General features: G+C 50.9%; 1 protein-coding gene across 1 annotated transcript in view; it reads right to left on the reverse strand.

The window, feature by feature from the left end:
* The window catches only part of RAB10 (RAB10, member RAS oncogene family), a 38,737-nt gene extending 19,304 nt beyond the window's left edge, over positions 1–19,433 (reverse strand). The window contains exon 1 of the mRNA XM_033055314.2: positions 18,958–19,433. Coding sequence (XP_032911205.1) covers positions 18,958–19,084 — 127 coding nt within the window. The 5' untranslated portion in view covers positions 19,085–19,433. The remainder of the gene's footprint in view (positions 1–18,957) is intronic.

A 19,433-nucleotide genomic window follows, 5' to 3' on the forward strand; every position in this document is an offset into this window, starting at 1 on the left:
ATTCCCAAAATCCAAAGGAAGCACTTGAGCTTTTAACACAACATTTGCTAAATGAGAGATAAACCCAAGTGCATTTCCTTTCCAAGAGGCTGCTCAGGCTCTAGCAGCCCCTCTCAGTGACCCCCTGGCTCTGTCCTGAATCCATTTCCCAGCACTTTATGAAACTGCCCTTCCAGCTTGTTTCCCCAATCCCACAGAACCCAGAGAAGTTCCCAGCTGGTGTAAGGCAGGACACAGGACACAGGACACAGGACAGCAGCAGCCCTGGTGCCAGATTTTCTCCTCCCAATTAATCTATTCTTAACGAAGCAGATGACAGTGCTGTGAGACAGCAGCTCCTTGGGTGACCTACATTCCCCTCCTGAAGCATCTGTGTGCCTCAGTGGCTGTCACACACCCCCAGCAGGGTACAGGGAGATCTGATTGATGCAAACCAGCCCTGCCCAGCCCACCAAATGAATTCTCATTTTGGTGACAAATCCTAAACCCTAAACCCTAAACCCTAAACCCTGAGAGTCTGGAACTTTCTGTGCTTCAGGCACTGATCCCCATGGAACACTGATTCTGACCTGAGGCCTTGGAGAAGCTTCCAAAATTGAGTTAAAATCACTGGTGTGTATTTAAAATAAAAGTGTGTGATATCACATGGTGAAGGGTTTGGAATTTGGGGGTTTAGAATATAATAATGAGTGTGGGATAAGAGGTATTAGAGCATTGGTTTTTCTTCCTTCTTGTTCTTCTTGACTTTAGGTAGTACTTTTTAATTGAATAAAAAATGCCACACTGTGGGTCACAGGTGTTTAGTCATTGGGTCAAAACTAAAAAGAATCTAAGTGTTAGCTTTTAATTGGACTATTTAGCTTAAAAAGACCTTGTAATGAGTGAGATCCACCACCATTTCTCCATTTTTAACTTGTTAGCTGCAAGGGCTGCAGCACTCATTGTACTATCAATAAAAATTAATAAACAGCTGAGTCTGGACACAAAATGTTGTCCCTCATACTTTTAATCCCAACTCTAAAAAAGAAAAAGAAGACAAAAATTAATAATGCTGGTTTCTATCCCCCCAAATCCAGGCTTGCTGTTACCCTGTCTGACCTGGGAATCACTTGCTGGGAATTCATCCACATCTTCACTGCTGGAAGAATTTGGGGATGCTCCTGCCCAAACCCATCTCATTCCCATTACAACCAATTCAGAGATGGCCAGCATTCCCAGCTGCAGGGGTGAAGGACACCTCCCTAACTGCAAATCCATCAAAGGGCTGTGAGCAGGTGACATCTCTGTCACTGAGCCCTCCAGGGATGCACAGCAAATGCAGGGCACCAAAACTGTCCCACTGCAAGCCTCACCTGAAACCTTCTCTGTGACTGGTTTTGAGATTTGTATTGAAAATCACAAATCAACACCTGAGTTAAGGCAATAATGCTGCCAAGAAATCTCCAGGAGCACTTTATTAGCAGCAATATTAAAAAATATTGAAAATATGAAGTGCCCAAGGAGACAGAGGTGGCACCTCCATGGCACTGGGGACTTCCACCTCTCCACTGCTCATCACCTACACTAAAATATTAATCACTTCCAGGAACAATCCTTGACATCTCCTTTGTTCCACCTTATCCCCTCCAACAGGGAGAAGTCATTACCTTGCTATTACACATTGGATCCTTTTATCAGCTGAACATGACATTTTTCTTCTAAAAATACAGATTCTGTGCACACATGTAGGGCTGTAATGAAGCAGAGAATCCACACTTCAGGGATCCCAGGAGCTGCTGCTCCTCAAGCAGCACTGTTCATGTCTGATAGATGGATTACAATGAGGAGTGCTGCTCAAACCCACACCTGGAGTTAAAATCCAAATTCTCAGGAGGTGGGAAAGGCCCTGGTAGCAGACAGGGAGCTGCCTGGGAGGGATTTCCAAATGTCTCTTCCTCATTCAGTGATGACACACAGGGCCTTCCCCAAGAGCTCCACATCAGCCTCAACTTCCAGGTCCCTCACTCCTTCTGCAGGTATTTAAATACTGACCTGCACACAAACTGCCTGTCACGAATTTTGTACTAATCTTTGCAAATAAATTTCAATCTTGCTGTAAAGTGAAGGTGACAGCTCCTCCAAGGGAGGAATTAGGGTGTGTGAGTTTAAAACCTTTATTTAGAGGTGGCTGCCTGGGGGGCTGGAGGGAAAGGGGACTCAAGGGACTGAAATTAAATCTCCAACAGCTCAAACCAACCAGTTTCTACCCTGAGAGGCACCACCACCTCCTCCTCCAGGTTCACAGGAAAGGACAATGGCACACCTGAGAAACTCAGGCACCACAGAATGATTTGGGATGAAAAGCACTCCAGGATCACCCAGTCCAGCTGTGCCCATCCCTCACTTTGTCCCTAACCCAGAGCACTGAGTGCCACATCCAGCCAGAACTCTCCAGGGAATGCTGAGCAGTGCCCACAGCATCCCCCTGGGCCAGGGCAGTGCCCAGGAGCAGAGCCAGGGGGCCAAGGCTCGGTGGCAAAGATTTGATCTGGGGCTTTGATTCCTGAGCCAGCACTCTGTATCAGTGCCTGGGCAAAGTCCAGGAGATAACTGGGGCAGGAGCACTGCCCTGGGATGGAGCACTGCCCATGGAATGGAGCACTGCCCATGGAATGGAGCATTCCCATGGAATGGAGCATTGCCCATGGAATGGAGCATTGCCATGGAATGGAGCACTGCCCATGGAATGGAGCATTGACATGGAATGGAGCATTGACATGGAATGGAGCACTGCCCATGGAATGGAGCATTGCCCATGGAATGGAGCACTGCCCATGGAATGGAGCATTGACATGGAATGGAGCATTGCCATGGAATGGAGCACTGCCCATGGAATGGAGCATTGCCCATGGAATGGAGCATTGACATGGAATGGAGCATTGCCATGGAATGGAGCATTGCCCATGGAATGGAGCATTGACATGGAATGGAGCATTGTCCATGGAATGGAGCACTGCCCATGGAATGGAGCATTGACATGGAATGGAGCATTGACATGGAATGGAGCATTGCCATGGAATGGAGCACTGCCCATGGAATGGAGCATTGCCCATGGAATGGAGCACTGCCCATGGAATGGAGCATTGACATGGAATGGAGCATTGCCATGGAATGGAGCACTGCCCATGGAATGGAGCATTGCCCATGGAATGGAGCATTGCCCATGGAATGGAGCATTGACATGGAATGGAGCATTGCCATGGAATGGAGCACTGCCCATGGAATGGAGCATTGCCCATGGAATGGAGCATTGACATGGAATGGAGCATTGCCCATGGAATGGAGCACTGCCCATGGAATGGAGCATTGACATGGAATGGAGCATTGACATGGAATGGAGCATTGACATGGAATGGAGCATTGCCCATGGAATGGAGCATTGACATGGAATGGAGAATTGCCATGGAATGGAGCATTCCCATGGAATGGAGCATTGACATGGAATGGAGCACTGCCCATGGAATGGAGCATTGACATGGAATGGAGCATTGCCATGGAATGGAGCACTGCCCATGGAATGGAGCATTGACATGGAATGGAGCACTGCCCATGGAATGGAGCATTGCCATGGAATGGAGCATTGACATGGAATGGAGCACTGCCCATGGAATGGAGCATTGACATGGAATGGAGCATTGACATGGAATGGAGCATTGCCATGGAATGGAGCACTGCCCATGGAATGGAGCATTGCCCATGGAATGGAGCACTGCCCATGGAATGGAGCGTTGCCATGGAATGGAGCATTGACATGGAATGGAGCATTGCCCATGGAATGGAGCATTGCCATGGAATGGAGCATTGCCCATGGAATGGAGCACTGCCCATGGAATGGAGCATTGCCCATGGAATGGAGCATTCCCATGGAATGGAGCACTGCCCATGGAATGGAGCATTGCCATGGAATGGAGCATTGACATGGAATGGAGCACTGCCCATGGAATGGAGCATTGCCATGGAATGGAGCACTGCCCATGGAATGGAGCACTGCCCATGGAATGGAGCATTGCCCATGGAATGGAGCACTGCCCATGGAATGGAGCATTGACATGGAATGGAGCATTGCCCATGGAATGGAGCACTGCCCATGGAATGGAGCATTGACATGGAATGGAGCATTGACATGGAATGGAGCATTGCCATGGAATGGAGCACTGACATGGAATGGAGCATTGACATGGAATGGAGCATTAACATGGAATGGAGCATTGCCCATGGAATGGAGCATTGACATGGAATGGAGCACTGCCCATGGAATGGAGCATTGCCCATGGAATGGAGCACTGCCCATGGAATGGAGCACTGCCCATGGAATGGAGCATTGACATGGAATGGAGCATTGCCCATGGAATGGAGCATTGACATGGAATGGAGCACTGCCCATGGAATGGAGCATTGACATGGAATGGAGCATTGACATGGAATGGAGCATTGCCATGGAATGGAGCATTGACATGGAATGGAGCATTGACATGGAATGGAGCATTGACATGGAATGGAGCACTGCCCATGGAATGGAGCATTGACATGGAATGGAGCACTGCCCATGGAATGGAGCATTGACATGGAATGGAGCATTGCCATGGAATGGAGCATTGACATGGAATGGAGCACTGCCCAGGGAATGGAGCACTGCCATGGAATGGAGCATTGACATGGAATGGAGCATTGCCATGGAATGGAGCACTGCCCATGGAATGGAGCACTGCCCATGGAATGGAGCATTGCCATGGAATGGAGCATTGACATGGAATGGAGCACTGCCCATGGAATGGAGCATTGACATGGAATGGAGCATTGCCCATGGAATGGAGCACTGCCCATGGAATGGAGCGTTGCCATGGAATGGAGCATTGACATGGAATGGAGCATTGCCATGGAATGGAGCATTGCCATGGAATGGAGCACTGCCCATGGAATGGAGCACTTGCCATGGAATGGAGCATTGCCCATGGAATGGAGCACTTGACCATGGAATGGAGCATTGCCCATGGAATGGAGCATTGCCCATGGAATGGAGCACTGCCCATGGAATGGAGCATTGCCATGGAATGGAGCACTGCCCATGGAATGGAGCACTGCCCATGGAATGGAGCATTGACATGGAATGGAGCATTGCCATGGAATGGAGCATTGACATGGAATGGAGCATTGCCATGGAATGGAGCATTGACATGGAATGGAGCATTGCCATGGAATGGAGCACTGCCCATGGAATGGAGCATTCCCCATGGAATGGAGCACTGCCCATGGAATGGAGCATTCCCCATGGAATGGAGCACTGCCCATGGAATGGAGCATTTCCCATGGAATGGAGCATTGACATGGAATGGAGCATTGACATGGAATGGAGCACTGCCCATGGAATGGAGCATTCCCATGGAATGGAGCATTGCCATGGAATGGAGCATTGCCATGGAATGGAGCACTGCCCATGGAATGGAGCATTGACATGGAATGGAGCATTGCCCATGGAATGGAGCATTGACATGGAATGGAGCACTGCCCATGGAATGGAGCATTGCCCATGGAATGGAGCATTGACATGGAATGGAGCATTGACATGGAATGGAGCATTGCCATGGAATGGAGCATTGACATGGAATGGAGCACTGCCCATGGAATGGAGCATTGACATGGAATGGAGCACTGCCCATGGAATGGAGCATTGCCATGGAATGGAGCACTGCCCATGGAATGGAGCATTGACATGGAATGGAGCATTGCCCATGGAATGGAGCATTGCCCATGGAATGGAGCATTGACATGGAATGGAGCACTGCCCATGGAATGGAGCATTGACATGGAATGGAGCACTGCCCATGGAATGGAGCACTGCCCATGGAATGGAGCACTGACATGGAATGGAGCATTGACATGGAATGGAGCATTGCCCATGGAATGGAGCATTGCCCATGGAATGGAGCACTGCCCATGGAATGGAGCACTGCCCATGGAATGGAGCATTGCCCATGGAATGGAGCATTGACATGGAATGGAGCACTGCCCATGGAATGGAGCACTGCCCATGGAATGGAGCACTGCCCATGGAATGGAGCATTGACATGGAATGGAGCACTGCCCATGGAATGGAGCATTGACATGGAATGGAGCACTGCCCATGGAATGGAGCATTGACATGGAATGGAGCACTGCCCATGGAATGGAGCATTGCCATGGAATGGAGCATTGCCCATGGAATGGAGCATTGCCCTGGGATGGAGCATTCCCATGGAATGGAGCATTGACATGGAATGGAGCATTGACATGGAATGGAGCATTGACATGGAATGGAGCATTGCCATGGAATGGAGCACTGCCCATGGAATGGAGCATTGCCATGGAATGGAGCATTGACATGGAATGGAGCATTGCCCATGGAATGGAGCACTGCCCATGGAATGGAGCATTCCCCATGGAATGGAGCATTGCCCTGGGATGGAGCATTCCCATGGAATGGAGCATTGCCATGGAATGGAGCATTGACATGGAATGGAGCATTGACATGGAATGGAGCATTCCCAGAACATGGAGCACTCCCCAAGCACTGTGACCTGGACATGAAGGGACAGCCACTTGCAGCAGCTCAGAATCCAGATGTTTACCCTCAGCATGCATTCAGCAGATAAGTTCAAGGGACAGCTGCTGAAGTTTTGGGAGCTGTGAGTGCACCTGGCATCCCAGCCATGCACACAAACACTGGGATCCCAGACAAGAGAGGTTCAGAGAGAATTCCAAAACTGTCAGGGCTGGAAGGGCCCTCTGGAGACCCACCTGGAGCAGGAGAGTTTGAATCACCTCCACATCCTCCCTGGGCAGCATTCCAGGCTCTGTCACCCTCTCTGGACAGTTTTTGCTCCCCATGTGGAGCAGAACTCGTGGTGCTCAGTTCATGCCCACTGCTCCTTGCCCTGGCACCATGCCCTGGCAATTCCTGTGTGCACAATCCCTGTGGGGCACTGCTCACACACAGGGACTGAGGCCATCTCAGAGCCAGAACCCTCCATGGAACCTCCTCATCCCCTCCTCCCCAGCTCCCTGAGCTCACAAACATCAGCACAGCTTCTGTCCAGGGAGGTCTGTGCTACCCACACTCCCCCCAGGGAAGGAATTTCAGAAGTCACATGAAAGCACAGCTCCAATCTGTGTGTAAAAAACAATCTCTGTGCAGAAAGAGGGCTCCAGGTTCCTGCTGACACCACCTACACTGTCACCAAGGTCCCTGAGACCACAGCTTCAACACAAGCACTTATTTCTTCCAGAAAAAAGAAATTTGATCAGTTTGTTATTCCAGCAGCTAAACCTTACACAAGGCTCCCACAAACAAAACAAAAGAAAATGAACAAAGGAACTGGTTTAGTGATGTTTTATGCATACCAAGAGACAAGACAGACAATAAGGTTTTTATTCATAAGGTACTAAGGGGGAAAAAAGGAAATGAAGCTGTGGCAAGAAACAGAACTTCCATCAGAGCTGTTCCCATGCAGCAGCAAGCTCTGCTCAGTGTCAGTTAATTCCAGGTTTGAGGGCTGATTTAATTCCCTGCCATTACATCTTTCATTTTCCAATTAACTCTGGTCCAGGCACCTTTTCCAGCCCCTGTTTTTAGGGAGCAGCTGCAGGTCCTCATGAATCCCCTGTCAGGAGCCCAGCAGGTCCCACACCCCAAATCACAGCAGGGAAACGTCTGCACTCCAGCCAGCCCAGTCTGCAATTGGAATTCTACTCTAAACCACCAAGGCCATGAATTAAATATGTTCAAGTTCAATTACAGCCAATTAAATCAGTTTTCATGCATGTCTCACCCTACTTAAGCTATATTTGTTAGCTAGGAAATAAATCCAGCACACGAATCTGCTTTCACATAGACTGCTATTTATGAAACACTGAGTTTGTCACTACTTGCTGCAATGGTAATTTTGCCCTCAAATTACATAAAAATAAAATTCAAGTTAACACTTATCCTGACTAATTTATACTCAGCAGATGGACAAGACAGATAAGACATAAATGAAGGGAAGGGAATTCATTCAGAAAAGCATCAGCTTTACCAAAGAGGAGGTCATTAAAGGATGCAGCCACTCATGGAATCACTGACTCCCAGGATGGTTTGGGGTGGGAAGGATTGTCCCATTGTCCCCTGGACCAGGTTACTCCAAACTGACTGCTGGAAAACCTGCTTGTGTTCTTCCAAACACAAAACAATCCCATTATTTCTGAGAGTCCCCAGCCAAGCTGTCCTGAGAGAGCTCTGTCACTGTTGGCACCAGCACTGCCACCCCACGTGTGACCTCACATCACTGCTGTCACAAAGGGCTGGGAGCCTTGCAGGGTGACATCTCCAGCAGGGAATGGTTGATTGAGGACACACCTGATGCCAGGACACTGCTGTGTGCACTGCTCCTGCAGGATGGCTCCAATAATCCATACACCCAACAACAAGGTGTTAATGACCCAACAAGGTGTTAATGAACAGCAACTCAGGAAACTCAGTATCACAAAAGCCTCTCATTTATTAACCCCTCAGCACCAATAAAAAGCACGGCAGCAGGGTCTGATCTTGGTTCTAGGAGTGTGCAAGGCAATTCCTGCCCCCCTCCCCACCCCTCCACCTCCCAGCAAAGCCTTCTCCTTCCCTGAGCTTTATTTATAGAAAGGTTTTTGGGATGAATGGTGCAGATCTCAGTAACTTTCAAGGTGGAGGTGAGTTCTCCTGTGTGCCAAGTTCTCTATTTGTGCATGTATTTCACATTTCAGGACTTTACAGCAGACTTTCAAAGGTACAGATCTTAAATATCTTCGGAGATTTATAGAAAAAAAAATCCCCTTTAGATACAGGATGCTCTCCTGACAAGTAGCAGCCACCAAAGATCCTGCAGTAATTTTCTCAAGGCCAGAAGGATTTAATGTCTTTGCATGCAGGAATGGCAATGGAGAAAGAAAGGTATAAAGTGCAAATCTGCCTCATGGCACAGTGTGACCATGAGAGATCCTCCAGCTCCCAGCTCTTGGAGGAGGTCAAATACTGGAACACCAGATGTTTCCACCCATGCTCTAAGCTCTGCAGCAAGTGAGAAGATGAGTGGCAGAGCTCTCAAGTTCATCACAGGGAAAAAGCCCTGAAATAAAGGCCCATTGTTGTGATATTGCCCTGAAGCACCACATTTATCAGAAGTTTTATCATCTGCTTTAGCTGTTATTGATACTGCAGCAGTCTAACCAACTCACAGAAAAAGCCTGACAAACAGGAATAATGTGCCTTTGAAAATGTGGAAACAACTGGGAGAATGTCACAGACACACCTAGAGTCACAATTTCTTGCTACCCAAAACTCTGGTACCTCCCAAGGCAGCACTGTGGGACTTGTTGGGATTTCTCAGTGTTGTATTCTGCAAGGAGTTTCACAGAACCATGGAATGGTTTGGGTGGGAAGGGACATTGAAGCCCACCCAGTGCCACCCCTGCCATGGCAGGGACACCTCCCACTGTCCCAGTTCCCAGTGTCCAGCCTGGCCTTGGGCACTGCCAGGGATCCAGGGGCAGCCCCAGCTGCTCTGGGCACCCTGTGCCAGCCCTGCCCACCCTGCCAGGGAACAATTCCTGCCCAAATCCCACCCAGCCCTGCCCTGTGGCACTGGGAGCCATTCCCTGTGTGCTGTCCCTCCATCCTTGTCCCCAGTCCCTCTGCAGCTCTCCTGGAGCCCCTTCAGGCCCTGCCAGGGGCTCTGAGCTCTCCCTGGATCCTTCTCCTGTCCAGGTGAGCTGCTCTGGTCCCCACCAAAAGTCCTGTTGGATGAGGATCCTTGTGATCCTCAGAGCATCTCATAGTGGCCACCAGCTCTGAAAGAGCTTCTAACCCTGCAGGTGGGTGAGAGGCAGAATGAGGAGGTGACAGAGGTGCTGTGACATGTCCTGCTCTGAGCAATGCAGCTGCTGTCACCCAGCAGCTGCCTGAGGTGACACAGGGGCTGTCAGAGCTGTGGTTTAGCACCCTGGGGCTCGTGGGGCTGCTGCCCCAGCTGCCTGCAGAGCTCTGCTGCACCACAGCTCTTTTCCTGTAAATCCTGATGCTGCTCTCTGACACAGCCCATGGCTGGACTGGAGCTTGGAACAACCTGGGACAGTGGAAGGTGTCCCACGAATAAGGGGAACTAAAATGTTCCTTCCAACCCAATCCATTCTGTCATTCCATGAACCAAACCCTGGCAGCTCCATCTCCTGTTCTCTGGCTGGCTCAAGGTCTCAGACACACTGGGACACATCCCCAAGGCTGGGGAGTCTGAAACTTTCTGACACTGACTCCCAGAAGTACACTGCTTTTGACTTGAGGCCTTAAAGAAAGCTTCCAAATTGGAATAACAGAGTTAAAATCAAAATAAAAGTGGGTAATTTCACGTGGCAAAGAGTTTTAAATAGGTTTTTAAAATATAGTAATAGGTACGAGACAAAATAGAGATTCTTGAGTGTTGTCCCTTCTTCATAATTGCAAGTAGTAATTTTTAGATTGGATAAAAAATCCCACAGTGTGGGTCACAAGTGTTTGGTTATTGAGTCAAAAATATAAAGAATATTAATGTTAGCTCTTCATTAAAACTAAATTCACCTCAATTTTCTCACTTTAAGCTTAATAACTAGAAGTACTAAAAAACTCTGTACTTTCAATAAGATTTAATAAACAACCAAGTCCAAAGAAGAAATCAATGTCTTGAGCATTCAATCCTGACTCTAAGCAAAGGCAGAAGAAAAAAACAAACCAATCCCAATCCCAGCTGGAGAAGGGAGAGGAGAGGATGGACAGACCCAGCCTGCAGCAAGCCCGGGGAGGTGTGCAATCAATGCTGCTACCTGAGGAGCTGCAAGGTTCCAGGTGCTGCTAGCAGCACTGCAGTGAGCTCAGCTCAGCCATGATTACAGATCTGCAGGGTTAAAGTGCAGCCAAAGCAGTGCCCTCAGGGAAATCACTGCCAGGGGGATTGCTGGTGAGGAAGGGCAGGGGATGACACCTGGCACATAAATATGTCACCAACAGGTGAGGAGCTCCTGTGCCCAGGTGCCCAAAGTCAGTAACTGAACACCTGAAGGGAAATGTAAAATCACCTGTACTGCAGAACATCACAGTGCTGGTGGGACCCCTCAATCACAGCCATCTCAGGGGCAGGGTAACTTATCTGGGACCAGGAACAACCCATCAGGGAATGCTGCCAGGAAACAGAGACAAGAGTTTGTTCTAGATGCTTTCCTGAACCAGCCTGGCCCAGCCCAGGTCAGCCCCCACCTGGAGGTGACACCTGAACCATGGCTTTTGAAGGTTCTGAAGCTCAGATCTGGGTCAGAAATGTGCTGATCCCAGCCCCTCCAGCACCAAAGGAACTCCCACAGCAGCAGCATGCCACAGCAGAGCCATGGCTGTGGGAAGAGACCATTTCCAGCACTCCTCCTAGCCCAGCAACAGCTTCAGTGGATGCAAACATGAGAGCACAGCAGTTTGAGAGGCACCCTTGAGGAAAAAGCTGTGCAGGTATGGATATCACTGTAGAAATTCCATACCTCAAGCAAGCAGTTTGGTGTTTCTCCTGGTGTTCTGGTGTTTCTCCAGGAGCTTTAAGTCAGATTTTGGAAATGCAAAACACAAATGAGTGTTTCTCCAGGTTAGAGAGAACAGTCACAATCCCAGTGGGAGAGAAAGCCTGGAGTTGTTTTAGCTACAGAACAGAACCAAAACATGCAGAGACTTCAGTTAAACCCACACAAGACTTGTAGTGAAACCCACGCAGAGAGGAGAAGCCACACAGGAACACCAGGCGCTGGAGACAACTTGCAAGAGCAGCTCTGGTCTCCTCCCTGCTCTCCAGGGCCAGGCAGGAATTCCCTCAGCACCAGGAATTCACAAGGTGCTTTTGCACAAAGCTTTTCTCAAGCACCTTACCCCCCTGCAGGAATCACATAAACCAAGGTTGAAATCCTTCTCAAAAAGCCATGGAGTTAAACAGGCACTGCCTGGAGAGTCTGTGCAAGCTGCCTCTGCTGCCATGTCCTGCCTGGGCATTTCTGGGCTGGATTTTCCTGGCAGAGCAGCCCTGTCCCAGGCACCATCCTTCCCGAGGCTCCCCAGCTCACTAACAAGCAGGGACACGCTGGCTTGCCGTGCTGCAGGGAGGAGGAGCAGGGCAGCCAGGGCAGGGAGGGACAGCCCACGCCCTGCTCCAGGGCTCCAGGCTGCAGGAACAGCGACAGGGAGCAGGGCATGCCAAGGCAGAACTCTCACAGGCACTGCTGGACTGCAGGCAGCAATACCTGCATAAAACCCTTCAGAGTAGGGTTGATTCCTCCCATCCCCCAGGAGGCTTTTATCAATAGGATCTCAATCAATCCCCTAATTAAATATCAGCATTGACTTGAAGAGTGGAAAAGATCAAGTGTTTTCTCAGGATAAAGAGAATTTCTGAGTCACAGGATGGTTTGGGTGGGAACTCAAAGCTCATCCCATTTCACATCCTGCTATGTGCAGGAACACCTTCCACTGTCCCAGGGTGCTCCAAGTCCAGCCTGGCCTTGGGAAGTTCCAGGGATCCAGGGGCAGCCACAGCTGGGTCTGCCCACCCTGCCAGGGAAGAAAATCTTCTGCAAGAGCATAACAGATTTTCTCTTGAGAGACATAAACCAAGGAGACAAGAGGAAATCACTTCTCTGCACCTCCCAGTTGTGTTTATCACTCAACAAGGCACTAAAAACTTATCACTGGCTACTTAAAACAAAGGCTGGGTTCCTGTTTAGGAGCTCATGAATAAGTTTCTCCCTACACCAACAGATATTTTGTTTGGCTTCTGGAACTTCACAGGCACACAGATCATACAGGCTGCCACAAGGAGCTACAGGCCTGTGCTCCAAAACTGAACACACCCTAGAAAATATCAGGCTTCCTAACTCTTCATCTCTGTCACTGCTCAAGCGACAGCTTAGTCCCCTCCTGGAAACAGCACTGGTGTAACTGGAGCAGCCAGCCTGGGCACTCTGCTGGGCTCCTGATGGGGCTCAGTACATTTGGGGATCCACAGCATCAGTGCAAGGACAGAGCAGCAGCAGGGCTGCCAGCACAGGGCTGTGCCCAAGGAAGCAGCAGGGCAGCGTTTGTGTCCTTCACTGCTTTGCCTGAGGCACCAGGAGAGGAGCAGGCCCAGTCTGGGGTTTGTTTCATACTGGGAGCAGGGAGGAGGGAAGGCCTGGAACTGCTGCCAAGAGGTTTCTTAATGTGGAACTGCAACCAGAAAATGAACTCTCACAGGGAACCTCTCAGGGCCAGGGCAGGGCCTGTCCCCTGTGCTGGCACTGCTGGGGCACCTCCAGGGCTGGGGGCAGCTCTGGGCCCCTCCTGCCAGGAGAGCCCTGGAGGGGCTGGAGCGTGTCCAGGGAAGGGAACGGAGCTGGGCAAGGGGCTGGAGCCCCAGGAGAGGCTGAGGGAGTTGGGAAAGGGGCTCAGCCTGGACAAAAGGAGCCTCAGGGGGGACCTTGTGGCTCTGCACAACTCCCTGCCAGGAGGGGACAGCCAGGGGGGGTTGGGCTCTGCTGCCAGGGAACAGGGACAGGACAAGGGGAAATGGGCTCAGGCTGGGCCAGGGCAGGCTCAGCTTGGACAGCAGCAGGAATTTCTGCATGGAAAGGGTGCTCAGGCCTTGGCAGGGGCTGCCCAGGCAGGTTTGCAGTGCCCATCCCTGCAGGTGTCCAAGGAAGGGCTGGATGTGGCACTCAGTGCTCTGGGCTGGGGACAAGGAGGGGATCAAGCACAGCTGGGAAGGATTTTCCAGCCTCAGGGATTTTGGATTCAGAGTACCAGCAGCACCTCTGCTGTTTCCATGTCCCCTGCTGCCCTGCACCAGCAGAGATCTGGAGGGCAGGGTAAGGAGCCCCATCAGGGAACTGCTCCAGCTCAGCTGAACAAACAGCCACGTTCCACAAAGAGCTCTGCAGGCAGCTCAGCTCCTCAGTTCCTCCCCACAGCCATCCCCAGCTTCTCATCAGCCCTGGGAGGCGTGTGCAAAACTGCTGCTCATTGTTCACTGCCCTAAATGACAAAAAAACCCCACTCACACACAAAACCCCCAAAAAACCCTGCCAAACGAAACCAAAACCAAAGCACCCTTCTTGTACAGCACCCTGTTTCTCTCCAGGCCCAACAATACTTGTCAGGGGATTCCTGAGCTGCAGCCTGCATCTGATGGATCCACTTCCATTTTTTACTTTCATTCTGAACCCACCCACCTTTTCCCCTCCAAAATTCCCCTGGCAGCCAGTTGTGCACACAGCACACAAGTGGAAATGTCTTTGGCCTCTCCTGCTGCCTGAGGGGTTCAGGGTACAGAAATGACTGAGCAGGAGTTGGCATCAGGGGGTTTTGCTGGGTTTATTGGGATTTTTCCTTATCTCCATGGCAGGAGTCAGACTGAGCCCACAGCCTGGGCACAGCATGAACACAGCTCACAGCTCTGCTGCTCCTGCAGGCAGGATACAGAAAAGGGAATTATGGAATGCTTTGGGTTGGAAAAGTTTATCCCTTAAAGCTTATCCCATTTCACCCCCTGCCACGGGCAGAGAGATCCCACCAGAGCACACTGCTGCCCAGCCTGGCCTGGAACATTTCCAGGGATGGGACACCCACAGCTTCAGGGAATGCCAAGCCAGGATTTCCAACTGTTGCAGTAATTCCCTTTTTATTTGAATCCTTAAACTACCTGTCCTTCAAACTTCACTGCACAGCAACAGCACCTCCACCATCCAAAGCATCATGTGTTTCCCTAAATCTGCCAAGCTTTTCCCTCTTCTCTACCTGGGGATCTTTCCTTCTTTCCAACATTCATGTATCACAATCCTGAGTGACAAATCTCCCAGGATGCACAAACTAACTTGGATTTATTACTTCAGGACTAACTTTTTAAAACTTCACTGCTTCAATGTGCTGATATGAAGCAATTTCAAAGCAAGTGGTTCCAACTCAAACCCACTTCTAATAAAGGCAAAAGAAATAATTAAAAAATAAAAGTTTCATCCAAGTAGTTTTCCTAAACTTCCACATTTAAAGTAACAGTTTTGCACGCTCCTAGCACAGCTTTGGTTGTGTTCACAGTAAAACAAACCTCAAAAATCACTGGTTTTTATCTCTTGATTTGTAGACTTGCAGCCAGGTGAGTAAAGCTCAGCAATATAAAATACAGCTGCAGCTCCAGGAGGGATTAAGACTCAGGGAAGTTTTACCTCCATCAGGAGCACTGGGGGGAATCTCCCAATGCTCTCACACCCTTTGCTCTCCTGAGCTGTTACTAAAGATTTCATGGGAAAACATTTTTGGTGACTCATCTCTATTTGCATTGGACTTAGTCAGACAACAGTGATTACATGCTTAGGCTCAGTCCTGGCATTCCAATTTTCCAGCAGCCATCCTGGCCAGAAGAGCCTCCCTTCCCTCCCTACCTGTTCCCAGGTGCCAAGAGAGGACCCTGAGGAGCTCCTCTGGATCCTTTATCCACAGCTCACTTCAAGCCACCAACAACCTGACACACTGACAGCCAATTAAAAGATATTGAAAATTAAGATCTCAAGTTTATGCTGCCTGGAAGTGACTTAACAATTTCAGCATTCAAAATAAAGACAATGTGCTGGTAGCAGGAGTGGCAGCAGGGAGAGCTCTAAAATGAGGAGGAGCATCAGCAATGCCAGAGGGGCAGCTGCAGCCACCCACTGACCCAGCCAGGAGCAGTCCTCAAAACCAAATACCATAAAATGATTTTTGCACTGGGAAATCGCTGAAGAAAGTTAAAATTTAAAATGGCTTGTGATGGACTAAGCCCTCCAAGATTTATTCCTTTTGTACCTGCAAGCAGCAGGGCAGTGCTGGAGGCTGAGCCCTGCCCTCTCCAGGGAGGTTACAATGACTCTGGGATTTCTGGCAGAAATGCCATCTGCAATATTTATAGTGCCTGAGATGGGGCAGTGAAATGGCTCACGCTGGCACCTCAGCACATCCAGGAGCTTAAGTGCTGCTTTAGCAGGAAATATTAGATTGAAGTGACTCAAAGTGAGAGTATGTTGAATTACAGGGACTGTAAGTTATATCCCAGCAGCCATCATGGATCAGGATTAGCCAATGTGCAAAGCTGAGATGTGAACAGCAGTTACTAAGGTAAATGCTCTCTCAGTGTGTCTTCCCTTACCTAGGCAAACAGGCTTTTGGTTTAGAGAATGAAAACCTTCTTCCCACACATCCACCTTAGACAGAGGTCAGTTTCAATATTCCTTGAGATCCCTTTTTCCTTACAAACTGAAGACTTCCAGGGGCTAAAGGGAACCTACAGGAGAGCTGCAGAGGGACTGGGGACAAGGATGGAGGGACAGTACACAGGGAATGGCTCCCAGTGCCCCAGGGCAGGGCTGGCTGGGATCTTGGGCAGGAATTGTTCCCTGGCAGGGTGGGCAGGGCTGGCACAGGGTGCCCAGAGCAGCTGGGGCTGCCCCTGGGTCCCTGGCAGTGCCCAAGGCCAGGCTGGACACTGGGAATTGGGACAGTGGGAGGTGTCCCTGCCATGGCAGGGGTGGCACTGGGTGGGCTCTGAGCTCCCTTCCCACCCAAACCATCCCAGGATTCTATGAACCAGCCACACTGCAGTACATTTTATGTGCATCCCAGGCTGCTGGAGCTCTGAGCAAAGCCAGAGGCAGGGACCAGAGCTGCTGGGGCTGTTCAAACACAGCAGAATCTCAGCCAAGGATCCAGTCACCTCCTGCCACCCACTGTGTACACAAGGGCTTTGGAAACCACATTTCCTTGTAGCTACAGGTCAAAGACTCCAGCACAGGCTTTTCCCTGAAACTCTGGCAGGGCTGCAGGGGGGCTGTGCTGGGATTTCCCACAGCAGGGCCCCATGGAAAGCCCCTTTCCAGGCTCCTGGATTGCCACTGCTGCTGCTCTGGGGAAGTGAGAGCTGCTGTCACCAGTGGCAATCTGAAATCCCATTTTCAGCCAGATTGCTGCAGGGCTTGGGAATAATGCAGAGAGAAGTGAGAGGACCTGGAGAACTCAGGTGTTTGGATTTTTCCCTCCTGGATGGGCTGTTTTTTCCAAGGTGTTGATGGAGAGTCTCTTTCAACTGATATTGTCTGCTCCATGTTTCCACATCAACTTATGGAAGGGCCACAGAAACAAGTCATTTAAGGCATCTTTGGGAAGGTAAACACCACACAGAAAAACGATTTGTACCCCAACACCTGCCAAATTCCACTCTGAAGACACAAAACTGTAATCAAAGTAACCATCACCAAACCTTCAGTTCAGAATTCAGAGAATCAAACTCCTCTGCCCTCCAGTCTGGGCACTCCAGAGACAAACAGCCACTGGTCTAAATGGTGGGAAACACTTCCAAAACCTGCACATGCACACTTCCCACTCAGCTTGGTCACACTCCTCTTGAAGGCCCCCAAACTGCAGAGTTAGACCAACAACTACTACTAATTACTGAGTTATTAATTGCTAAAAGCACGAGTTGTCTGGAGCAGCAGCCGCTGTGTGCCCGCTGACTCCTTAACTATGACGTTGACTATTTTTAACTTTGGGAATCGAAATAAACCTTCCCAACGAACTCCAAAGGCAAGGAATGTCATGTGATCCCAGCAAGGATCTGCCAAAATACACCCTGGCCACAGCAGCAAAGCCATCTGGGCTCCCAGAGCCAGGGCAGGACATGGGAAGGGACAACACCAACGACTGCCACACAGCTCCCCAAATTCAGCAAAACACCAAAAGGTTTTAGGCAATAACTTTCTTGACACTTAGTTGTCACAAAGATTTGGTTTTTTTTAACTTTAAATTTCCCAAGCCTTGATTAAGAAAGTATTTTTATGTGCCACAGTCCGAGGTGCAATTTCTGGGTGATGTTTCAACACAGATGAGGAAGTGCACGGGGTGAATTCACACCCAGCACCGAGATCTACACTGACATTCCACACTCCCTCACTGAACAGCTGCAGGACCAGTGATTTAAACACCAAAGTCAAATCCAGTTCAAACCCCTCAAAATCATTTTCTTTTTTATCCAGGTGTGGGTATCTGCACATGTTACACCAGTGGGTGCTGCAAGAAAGCTGAGACAGGAATTACTCTTAATTTCCAGAGCCAGTCACCAAGAAGGTGAGAAGCTGCTGATCTGAGCTCTTCATCTGCAAAACAAGATGTTCAGGAGAAGGAAAAGGAAACCCTGTGATACACCTGGGATGATGGAAGGATTTTGGGTACCAGGCCTGTCCCACGGCACGGAAAAGGCAAAGACACATCCCCCTTCCATGATGTCAGAGCAGCTCTACCTTGCTCTGCGAGAAGGGCTGGACTCAGCCCCGCCAGGAGCCCGGCCAAGGGGGGAAGGACAGCTTTGTTGGGCGAGAAAACAGACCCCACCCACGAGCGCGATCGCTTCTGAGCCACATCAATAGCGGCGCAAACACGGGGACGGGCATCCCAGCGCCCCGCAGGGACAGCGATTAACGCTGATGGAAGGGGCCAGGTGGGCTCTGGCGGCTGGCACAGGGCGAGGGGGGCGAGCTGCCAGCCAGGGTCGCCCAGGGTCACCCAGAGCGGAGGGAGGAACCCAAGGCACCGTGCCCTGCGGCGGGGGCGAGGCGGCACCGGGGCGGCTCCGAGCGCAGGGCAGCGACGGCATGGGGACGGGGGAACACAGGGGGGGACACGGGAAGGTCCTGGAGGGGATTTGGGCTCGGGGGTGACACAGAAATGGGGGTCCCAGGGGATTGCTGATGTCCCAAGGGGTGACACAATAACGGGGTGAACACTGCGGGTCCCCCCGGGGTGACACACGAACGGAGCTGGGGGTACGGAAACCGGGGGGGTCCGCAGCCAGCCCTGGAAGGAAAAGCACTGACCAATGGTGGAGATGAAGGTGGTGTTGAAGGCATCGTCGGAGAAGCGGAAGAGGACGCAGGTCTTGCCGACCCCCGAGTCCCCGATGAGCAGCAGCTTGAAGAGCAGGTCGTAGGTTTTCTTCGCCATGGGGGAGGGCGCGGCGGCCGCCGCCGCCCCTCCTCGCCGCCTCCTTCACCGGGCCCGGCCGCTCCCGAGGGCGGCGGCGACGGCGGAGGACGAGGAGGAGGAGGAAGAGGACGAGAGCGAGGAGGAGGAGGGGGCCCACAAAATGGCTTCCTGTGGCGGGGCGGCCTCGCGCGCTCCCCGCGCCCGCGGCTCCTCACGGGGAGGCGGCGGCGCCCGCCCTCATAACCCCGCGGTCCGCCCGGCTCCGCTCGGCTCGATGCGCCCCGGTTCTCGCCGGCCCTTCGCGGTTCTCCCCCGGGGCTCGCGGCGGCTCCTCAGAGGCGCTGCCGAGGCTGCGCGCGCCGCCTCC

The sequence above is a fragment of the Catharus ustulatus genome, chromosome 3, assembly GCF_009819885.2.
Source record: "Catharus ustulatus isolate bCatUst1 chromosome 3, bCatUst1.pri.v2, whole genome shotgun sequence".
Classification (NCBI taxonomy): Eukaryota; Metazoa; Chordata; class Aves; order Passeriformes; family Turdidae; genus Catharus; species Catharus ustulatus.